A 10,504-nucleotide genomic window follows, 5' to 3' on the forward strand; every position below is an offset into this window, starting at 1 on the left:
TGCTCCTTTAAACTCCTTTGACTGTAGCCTGTTTGTGTATCTACAGGGAGAAAGACATTGAGCACTTCCTGGAGACCAGTAGAAACAAGTTCATCGGCTTCACCCTGGGAAGGTAGGTATTTCCCTGGAAGCAAATAATTTCCGTATATTATTCATTGAAATAAACTGAAGAAATGATTCACTGGAAATCTCATTGTGTTTGCTGCTCATTGTTTTGTAGTGACACAGAGACCCTCGTGGGCCTGCCCAGACCCATCCATGAGAGTGTCAAGACTCTTAAACAGGTGAGTGTGCTTCAGCCACTCACTAATGCAGATTCTCAGACTCAAATGTCCTCCTCGTTTATTTCATTATGGCTGGAGTGTCTACTAATCAATACTCTCACTCGCGGTTGAATCCCCCTGGCATTGGCATCCCAGTTAAAAATCCATACCCCCTGTTTGAACAGGGTGAGAAGTGTAGTTACACACAGGAATACCCCTGTGGATGTCAGTCAGTAATGGTAATTAACACATCCTTCCAACACCTCTGTATACAGTCACTTGTGTGGTATCATTTGGTTTCCTTCTCTCCTCCAGCACAAATATGTTTCCATTGCCGAAGTCCAGATCAAGAGGGAGGAGGAGCTACAACAATGTCCAATGACCCTGGTCAGTTATTCCACCATGAATAAATATCATGTCTCTGCTCATTTCATTGTCATGTGACAGCCTTTTCTATTGGATTTATACTGTATGTGTGTGTGATTTCATAGTATATTATATATATGGACTTCACAGGGTGAGGAGGAGGTGGAGGAGACACCGGCAGAGATGCTGTACCTGGGCATGCTTCCTAACCTCTCCCAGTATGTGGTGAGTAGCTTATAATGTATTATTGATTTCCGTCATTGTACTTAATTTGATATAATTACCAATCAGAACAACATATGGAAAATTCCATAATGTTTTCTTGCTTTTTCAACCCTCATTACATCACACTCATCTGCTATAAAATGTGTTTTTATCCAGTGAAACAGTGTAAACAGGCAAAAGCTGGATTCAAATCTATTTTGGTTAAATGTGGGAATGAATTTAGGTTGGGGACAGATCTTAAAATCAATTGTATGTTTTTCAGATATGCATTTTTTTTGCCTAATTCTAAGATATAAAAATCTCTACATTTTGCTTTGTGTGTTACGTCAGATTGCCCTCCTTAAACTGCTGCTGGCCGCAGCTCCGACCTCCAAAGCCAAAACTGACTCCATTAACATCCTAGCTGATGTGCTGCCTGAGGAGATGCCGTAAGTACTTAAGTGTGGATAGACTGTTGCTGCCCTTGAATCTCTTCCCCCATGGTGCTGTTTTTATCCACCTGCAGACATCTAGAGCCACATTTAGATCCGGCAGTTTAAAGATCAAATTTACCCATATGCTTTCAGATTTCGCCACCATTTATAACAGCTGTTTTTGAGCAGTAATCAATTAATAAAATGTTGTAATGTGAAGAATATATGAAAAAAGAATAAGTGAAAAGCAAATTTACTCATTATTTGCTCCCTCAAACCACTATTTGGAGCTTATCAGGCTGCCACCACTAAGAAAAGTCTATTTTTTCAAATCATATTTTCTGTGCAAATGGAGTACTTTAAAAAACACACTCACTCTGGATTATTTTTGGTCTGCAGGGTGGCTTTTTTAGATTGACGAAGAGAGCAACCTGAGAGAACTGAAAGACAATTTAACATAGGAAACAGAATATGTTTTTCCAAATAAGAGAGAACAGTCTGTCTCTTCATGTTTTTATATTAACATAGTTGTGTTTGTCTCTTGTTGAGACAAAACTGTTATTTGAGACCTTGTGTGTGTGTGTGTGTGTGTGTGTGTCCTCCAGTATCACAGTCCTTCAGAGCATGAAGCTCGGAATTGACGTGAACCGTCACAAGGAAATCATTGTCAAGGCCATCTCTGCTCTTCTGCTGCTGCTCCTCAAACACTTCAAACTGAACCACATCTATCAGGTTACACACAACACACACCTCTGTTCTTCCCTCCTACAGACACCTCACATTACCTTCTTTGGCCTCTCTTTCATTTCTCTCTCCTCTTTCTCCGTCTGCCTACACACACACACACACACACCAGTAGCCGTGCACCTCCCCCCACATTACCTTCACTATCCTCCACCTGATTATCCGGTCAAGCGTGCCATTACTTTCCTCCTTTCATTCTCCTCTCCACCCCCACCCTTGGACCACCATCCCCTCTCTTGTACGTCACAAGAGCTGAAGCTATGTTCTCATAATGAAGACAGAAAACAGACAGACTGACAGAGAGCATCTGATCTAAAATCTAAAAAATGATTCGGGCCCTATTTCATGTTTTATTTCTCCTTTCAGTTGCACTTGTCCAGATGTAAAAATATCTTATTGAATAGTGTCAGTGCAGGGGCACAGAGGCATGTTTTCTGTTGCTAGGAAGGGACATTCCTTTACAATCTTTTCAAGTGGCTGCTCTGCACACTTATAGTTGTAGCGCCCTCTGCTGCCACAAAAGGAGACTGCACATATAATGCAGTCACTGTTCTGTACATTGTTTGACAACCACACAGACACAGTGTTATAAAAAACTGTCTTAAAGGATAAATTACTTACGTAAATACTTAATAATCTTCAGCAAAGAATCGTTACATGCAGAAAACAGGGCAAAATTAGCACATTTAAACCACCACAATCAGTCAAAATGCTGATATATGAGCTCATGATAATTCAGCAGCGGAATGCTTTTCATCTTGGTAAAGCTTCCTGGATGAGGTAAAGGATTTACATAGCTGACTCATGAAAATAGAAATCCTCCTGGTTGTTGACCTTTTACCCCACACAGGAAACTCATCAATGATACAAGATTATCAGCTGCAGGATTATTATTTTCCAGAGATATGGATTTCCTTTTCATGATTTGTGTCATTAACATCACTGTCTATCATAAACATTCTTTACCTCATCTATAAAATGGTTTAAGACCACATAAGACTGTGTAAAATGTATATTTATCAAAGTATTTTGGTTCTAGGACAGAAACTAACTCTTCACACTGCCGCCTCCTCTTTTCCTGCAGTTTGAGATTGTCTCGCAGCACCTGGTGTTTGCCAACTGTATCCCACTCATCCTCAAGTTCTTCAACCAGAACATCATGTCTTATATCAGTGCCAAAAACAGGTAAGATTTTTTTTTCACTCACTGTATCCTCAGTATAAACACTGCACTTTTTGTTTTGCTGTCTAATGACAGGCAGGTTCGGTTTGGCACAAGAGATGCAGTAAAAAAAAGTGAGCTCTCGTTATCTTCATCCCATTACGATTAAAGATAAAGATGGTCCTCTGGTATGACAGTATAAAACAGGTTATCACAAGTATGAGCGGAAGTCCTGTATCTCACGAATGTACAAGTGCAGGCTTCCAGGAAGTGGCACAGATGGCTTCACAGCAGCAGATTAGGGTGTGAAAGAAATTTAAAAAAGCATAAAATCAGGTGACAGGACTGTACAGGTGAAAGAACAGGTCCAATCTGTGTGCAGGCTGTAATACCAAACTGACAAGAAGACTTAAATTAAACTATTATTTTACACACTTTGATGCAGCAGTGAACAAACAAAAGATGTTTCCTCCCTGTTCTCATTGCAGTATATGTGTGCTGGACTTCCCCCACTGTGTGGTCCATGAGATGCCTGAGCTCACAGCTGAGAGCCTGGTGAGTCAAAACACCTGACTGATCCACACTGGATGAAGGCCATTAAGGAAAGAAGCCTTCCAGCTTCCAATTATGACCTTGATGTGTGTGTGTGTGTGTGTTTTTTTTCAGGAAGCAGGAGACAACAATCAATTCTGTTGGAGAAACTTGTTTTCTTGTATAAACCTACTGAGAATCTTGAACAAGCTGACCAAGTGGAAACACTCGAGGACCATGGTGAGTAATTCTCCAACACTGCAAAGAGAGCAGCCTTGAGGGAAAACGTTCACTGACATGACTGTAAAAAGTATAAATCCCAATGTGACTCATGATATGATATGATCAAAATTTGAGTAAAAAAAGGGGGGAAAAGTTGGCTGTGTGATGATATTGTTGTATGTGTTCATTGCAAATCAAAACAACTGTATCAAGTAACTTTATCTTGAAAGATATTAAATTTCCTACACAAAATCAGCATTTTTTGCATATGTTTTAAAGAAATCAAGCTTGCACACAATTTGCAAAGACAAAATAAAAATACATTTCACACAGATTTAAGCCAAAAATTAACTTGAACATAGATGTTTTTATATGTTGTGAAGCGGGAAAAAAATAGTTGGGTTAAATCTCATTAAATTTGAGTTACTCACTTGACCTGTAGCAACATGTAAAGACAGCGGCTTAATCCAGCCATGGATGAACATTTTGTTAACACACAGCATGCTCAGAAATTCTCCTCTCGTCATTTTCATTCTCCCGTCAGATGCTGGTGGTGTTCAAGTCTGCTCCCATCCTGAAGAGAGCCCTGAAGGTGAAGCAGGCCATGATGCAGCTCTATGTTCTCAAGCTGCTTAAGATCCAGACCAAATATCTGGGCCGCCAGTGGAGGAAGAGCAACATGAAGACCATGTCGGCCATCTACCAGAAGGTCCGCCACAGGCTTAATGACGACTGGGCCTACGGAAATGGTAAAAAAAAAAAAAAAGTTCACTTAGGGTTTAGTTAAAGACCTTTTAAACCTTTCAGTACGTTTTGATTTTAGACTGTGAGTGCACAAAAGACATTAAAAGATGACTAATTAATAACAGCAGTATCTCAATTTGTACAGATAGTTCCAGCCCTTATTCATGATTTATGGTGATAAAAACTGTTGTATTATGTTATAAACATTTTAAAGTGCAGCTTTAATTAAACTAGTGCCAATGGTTTTCATTTTCCTCAGGAATGTAGGGTCTCAGAGTAGATTTAAGGACAATCTGCAGTGCTCAGAACACTCACAATGACCCTTATTTGTCATTCTCTTCATGCCACAAGGCAGTTTAGCATTTCAGTTCTTCATAAATAAAGTGGTCATGGAGATAATGAGTCCCAGCAGTCTTGCTCTGCCCTCACACAGAGCTGATTAATAGAACAGAGACTTCATTATAAAGAATACACTCACCCCAGCTGTGTGAACATGACATTTCAGGTTAATAAATACTAATTGTTCAATTAATAGCGGGTGTGTAGTGTTTATGTTTCTGTTCGTGCGGTTATGTCTGTATACATGTGTTTGAAATATAATGCTCCCAAAAGCCACCGCTGAACAGTCAGGATCGTGTTGCCATAGCAACAGGGAAAAGGGACTTTTCAGGGTCAACATCCCTTGTGGGAGAGCAAGTAATCTGTCCCCATGAGTGTTACAGAAAGAGATGGATAATAGCAAAAAAAAAGGGGGGAAATGAGGGGTAATAGTTGGAAATAGAAGAAAATAATTTTATTAGCTGCTGGCTACCCTTCTGTTGAAGTACAAGGTGAAAGTAGGTGTATGAACATTCAAGTATATATTAAAATAAGTGCCCTTGAGATTGATTTAAATATTTCCTCCCCTCTGCTATCCATCCTTCCCCTCCTCCCAGATATCGACGCACGGCCTTGGGACTTCCAGGCAGAGGAGTGCGCCCTGCGGGAGAGCATCGAGAAGTTCAACAGCCGTCGCTACGACAAGAACAAGAACGGAGACTTCGCACCCGTGGACAACTGCCTGCAGAGCGTGCTGGGCCAGCGCGTGGACCTGCCCGAGGACTTCCACTACAGCTACGAGATGTGGCTGGAGAGAGAGGTCTTCTCTCAGCCGATCCAGTGGGAGGGGCTGCTGCAGAATCCGTGATGCAGGGACGAGGGAGGGAGGGAGGGAGGGTGAATGTCGGAGGGGATTGTGGCAAAAGAGAGGTCACGTACAAGCCTGTCGGAGTGGTTTTAGGGTGCGATTTTTAAGAGGGAGGGGATGTAGGATATTCTGTACATCAGTGATGGAGGGAGGGGGGAGGGTAAAGGGGAAAAAAGAAGCCGGAGGTGAAGAAAGTCACCTCGCAGATGGAAGATGAAAGAGAAAAATGGAGCAAAGTTGAGGAGCACAGACGCACAAATAGACGCCACACACTTCACACACACTTGACGCTAACATGTGCCTATGACTACTGTGAACACATGGACGTGACAGGCAAGAACAGAGGTAGCAGTTAATAAGAAACATCTGATATCGCTGTAGCAGGAGACTGTTTTGGCCAGTTATACTGCCTACCCCACATCCCGTTGGTGCTGGTTTGACTCCTCCTTCGTTATTTATTTGTATCAATGTGTGTGATCAACTTTTTTTATTATAAATGATTTTTTTTTTTGAGAGAAGATGTAAATTTAAATGATTTCTAATCAGTTTTTGTCTTGATAATTTGTGGGTTTTTTCATTTTAATCACAAAGCCTATCGTAGGTATTGGGTTTTAGATTGTTGGTGATGGATTTGAACGTTTTCTTATGCATTTTCTAGGGGAAAAAAAGGCTTTTTGGAAACAGACCACAGGGTCATTTTGATAGTCCAAATGTAAGAGTGGGAGCCGTTTCCTCTCATGGCATAATGATCACCCAAAAAAAAACTAATATGACAGCTGTAAGTGTTCACGAATGTAAAGTGTGTGTGCAAAAAGAATAGAAGCAGTTATCTGAAAAAGGGCAGATGTTGAGAGGAGAAGAAAAAAAGAAACTATCCTATTTGTTCACTTTTAAAATAGAAAAATGTACCTTACACAGAATTCTTGCTATTCCAGATATGTTAGACACTTCCGTAATCTTATCAAATCCAGAAGTCGCAAATCTGTAATCACTGATGTCATCCAGGATTTATTCGCACACACATATCCAACCTCAGCAATTATCAGAATAGCAGGAATCCTTCAGCTCACCGTCTTCACTACTTTTACAGGCCACCTCCCTCTCCATCTGCCCGACCACCACACTAAACCACTGAGCTCCTGGTGGCCTTGGTGAGCACTTTGTTGTCACAAAAATGGTGCTGTTTTTTTTTGTTTTTTTTTCTAGTACGTCTTCACTGTACCTTACCCTACCTATCAGAGTTTGTACTTGAGAGCTCTTAAGTGGAAACGTCTCTACTAAAGCACACACAAACAAGCACAGAAGACAAATAGCATGCTCACTTTTTTTTTTGTTATCTACTCGCTGTGAGGGGTCAAGAGCCGTTATGTATTATCTTTGTATAGATCAATAATTAAGTCTTGACTCGTGCTTCTCTGTGGAAATGTGCATGGCCACCGTTCTGTTTTCTGAGTACCTGTATTTGGAACAGCTTTTTTTTTTTTTGACCAACGATGTTTCCAGCACAATTAGAAAATGTTTCTGTGTTCTGCATTACAAGGGATTTTACTGTTTTTCTTCATCAGGAGATAGAAATCTTTGAAAATAATATTGTATACTTAATAGATTCTCAGGTTTATGGAGATAATATATTGCAACTATAGCTCACTCTAGCTTCACTACCTGCTGTGATGAATACACATTATCGTCACATTCTTACACTGAACTAACACCTGAAGCACTGCCGCCGCGTAGGTCGTTGTCGGGGTGTTAGTACATTTTCACACAGTCACTCAACACAATAACTCATTGTAAGTGTGTATCTATGTCAGTTACGTTTCAACTATTGTATCTCGTGCCAAATTTGAGTGCCATTTTCTATTTTTATTTGGTTGTTGTTGCCTCCATTGTTGTATTTAAGGTTTTTCATTCGAATCGCCTCTGAAGGTTTGCAATACAAGATGTTATTTTCTACCTGAAAATTGTACAATCAATGAAAATAGCTGTTTTACTGTATCTGGTACAATATTTTACCAGATGTGTTAAGCATTGTATGGATGTTACTACAGTATATATGTGTTTTTGTTACACATTTCCATATAAGCATAGTCTAGATGAATACTCTACACTGAATTTGTTCAGGGGTATGTGCAATTACTGATCTGTAGAGGCATTATTCAATAGAAAGACAAATTACAATATCAGAGTTGCTTATTAAACAATGTTGAACAATTGTGAATGTTTGTTGACTATGAATTACATTGCAGCTCTGAGGAAGTCGTGCAGATAACAGAGTGTAGAAAGCTGGTCAACACACAAAGCTGTGTACACACCCATACACACAAACAGTAAAGGTCAAACTGACCACACACTCGCATCACATCACATCACATCACACATTTCCTCGGGCCAATGTTCCAACAGTTTGGGTACAGCTGTTGTGGCTGAGGATGGGAGCATATGCCCTCTCTATGATTGGCTGGCAGTGTAATGATGTAAAACTGTCCTGTACTCATTCTTAACCCTGATAGGGTCAAGATACAGTATCACTGGGGACAAATGAATCATTTTGGGGATGTTATTTAGTGTCTGTGTCTACCCGGTCTTCAGTGCACCTGAATGCATCTCCTACAGCTACATGAAAGCAGAGTGATATGTAGTTGGAACAGAAACAATACAATAGTATAATATTTCCTGAGTGAAATGAGGCTCACACAAAGAGACACTTGCTGTGTCGGAGCACCAGGACCATTAAAGCAGGAGATACAGCTGAGAGCAAGAGACATGACTCATTGATTGCGTGATATTAAACCATCAGTACACAGAAATACATGGATGTGTGATCTCAGGCCTGTGAGGCCTGTGTGTGATCTGTCAGCATTTAGTATAGTAAATCTATTTATCACTTGCACAGAGGAATATGTAAAGACGAGATAATTAGTCTTTTCTTATATGGTTTTAATGTAGAATATATCATACAATGTTTTACACAGTCTGGTACAAAAATGCTTTTTTTAGTCTATATGTTGTGCTGCATTTTCAGTCCCAGCGCTGCTTTGCCGTGAAACTCCCCCATCCACACCAGTCCCTCCGTGTTAGTGAACGCCCCTTCTCCCTCCAGCCTACAGTAAAAGAACACATCAGTTAAGACATCTAAAATATGATGTTTGGTGTAATTGCACATCAAGAAAATGAAGTAAAATAAAAAACATCAAGTCCCAGTAGGGTCCCAGAAAAAAACTTTAAAAGTACTTAAGGGTAAGTTAAAGGAAATATTGTGAATGTTAGGGTTCTTGGGGTTAATGTACACAACACTGTAACAACTTTAGTCCTGTCTTTCAGTCCTGCCACTATAGATTTAAGTGGGATTTGTCATGTTAAGGTGGAAGAAACCTCTGATTGCTTTGGAAATGTACAACTGAAGCCTTGCTGCTGTATTCTAGGAATAAAAAAGGCTAACCTGAACAATTGTGCACAAATTAAACCTTTTTACCTGTTCTTGTTAAAGTGGCCCGTGTACATGGAGCCATCCGGGAAGGTGTATGTTCCTGTGCCGTGGTACATGTTGTCTTTGAACTCTCCTTCATATTTTGCTTTGGAGGGATGCTGGAGGGTCCCTCTGCCATGCATCTGGGAGAGGAACAGAGATAGAGAGAGAGCAAGCATGTATGAGAAAATAAATGCAACCATGTACACAGATGTAGATAGGTACACACACAGTAATACTTACTTTGTCCTCGTGCCACTCTCCAGTGTATATAACACCACTTGCTGAGGTGTGTTTACCAAAACCACTCCTTGTTATCACCCCTGAAGCAGATCTGCTGCACTCCCCCTCTGTGGGTGAAAGAAAAGAGAAGGTGACACAGACCCACAGCATGCATTGGATTGAAAAGCTGAATCCATCATTTGTCACTCACCATATCTGTCCCCATTTGGGAAAATGTAGTTCACTTTCACAGGTTCTTCCCCTGCAAACACATAGACATATTTCCCTCAAGCACCTCAGCTGTAAGGTGAATTTTGTAGGTATGCAACTTGGATATTTACCTTGTGTAATACCTTGAGTGTTTAAAGAATCTCTTTCATTCTTGTCTGAAAGTTTGGGGAAAAAAATCACAAAAATTAGCCAACAGATAGGAAAGACAGACAGGAGTTGTGATGTGTGCTGTGGGTGTTAGAAAATCATCTTCATAATCACACCCCACCAGACATCCGTGACAGCTCAAACCCGACAGGAAACGCTGTGTAGCGGCCAAGTCCTGCGATGTGAAAAGTCAAACAACTTATGAAAAAGTAGTGAAAGTGACACAATATAACTTTATACTATATTTGTCCACTTAATCACCCTAAAAATAGCCAGTCCTGACTATACTCTGTGTAGTCTGTGTTGTAGGGGTGGCTAGACGCGAGCTGCTGTTGCCATGGTTACACGTTCAATGCGGAACTAGCTTTAAAATGGTTGAAATTGTTAAAAACGCAGTTTAGCTCAACACATGTTGCATTTACTTTTGTAAATGACCTATGAATGACCTCCGAATATTATTTACGAAATATATGATGCAAATTATTATTGTTATTATTAATATGACCTCGCTCAACCTCACCGGAAAAGAAACTTTGAACCCTAGAGTTTCGACCAATGAAAGAGATGCAAGCTACCGGTGGTT

At 40.3% G+C, this 10,504-nt stretch overlaps 2 protein-coding genes across 7 annotated transcripts in view; one reads left to right on the top strand and one right to left on the bottom strand.

Moving 5' to 3' along the window:
* The window catches only part of strip2 (striatin interacting protein 2), a 29,273-nt gene extending 23,411 nt beyond the window's left edge, over positions 1-5,862 (top strand). For all 4 annotated transcript variants that reach the window (XM_042402800.1, XM_042402804.1, XM_042402803.1 and 1 more), the window contains 11 exons: positions 47-112; positions 221-284; positions 579-650; positions 780-854; positions 1,185-1,282; positions 1,873-1,999; positions 3,096-3,196; positions 3,661-3,727; positions 3,839-3,943; positions 4,470-4,674; positions 5,605-5,862. In XM_042402800.1, the coding sequence (XP_042258734.1) occupies positions 47-112; positions 221-284; positions 579-650; positions 780-854; positions 1,185-1,282; positions 1,873-1,999; positions 3,096-3,196; positions 3,661-3,727; positions 3,839-3,943; positions 4,470-4,674; positions 5,605-5,855 (1,231 nt within the window). In that variant the 3' untranslated portion in view covers positions 5,856-5,862. The remainder of the gene's footprint in view (positions 1-46; positions 113-220; positions 285-578; positions 651-779; positions 855-1,184; positions 1,283-1,872; positions 2,000-3,095; positions 3,197-3,660; positions 3,728-3,838; positions 3,944-4,469; positions 4,675-5,604) is intronic.
* A 643-nt stretch (positions 5,863-6,505) lies between these two features.
* On the bottom strand, positions 6,506-10,430 carry morn2 (MORN repeat containing 2). Of its 3 annotated transcripts, none has more exons than XM_042403391.1 (7): positions 10,427-10,430; positions 10,043-10,096; positions 9,885-9,929; positions 9,755-9,805; positions 9,565-9,671; positions 9,328-9,464; positions 6,506-8,956 (listed from the first exon to the last, which is right to left on the bottom strand). In XM_042403391.1, the coding sequence occupies exons 2-7, from the start codon at positions 10,047-10,049 to the stop codon at positions 8,854-8,856; spliced, it is 450 nt and encodes a 149-aa protein (XP_042259325.1). In that variant the 5' UTR covers positions 10,050-10,096; positions 10,427-10,430; the 3' UTR covers positions 6,506-8,853. The 3 variants fall into 3 exon arrangements, with proteins under 3 accessions (XP_042259325.1, XP_042259324.1, XP_042259326.1); XM_042403390.1 differs by lacking the exon at positions 10,427-10,430 and adding an exon at positions 10,183-10,282; XM_042403392.1 differs by lacking the exon at positions 10,427-10,430 and having other exon boundaries at positions 9,897-9,929; positions 10,043-10,268.
* Positions 10,431-10,504: the final 74 nt, after the last annotated feature.

Source organism: Thunnus maccoyii, chromosome 23 (genome assembly GCF_910596095.1).
Source record: "Thunnus maccoyii chromosome 23, fThuMac1.1, whole genome shotgun sequence".
Classification (NCBI taxonomy): domain Eukaryota; kingdom Metazoa; phylum Chordata; class Actinopteri; order Scombriformes; family Scombridae; genus Thunnus; species Thunnus maccoyii.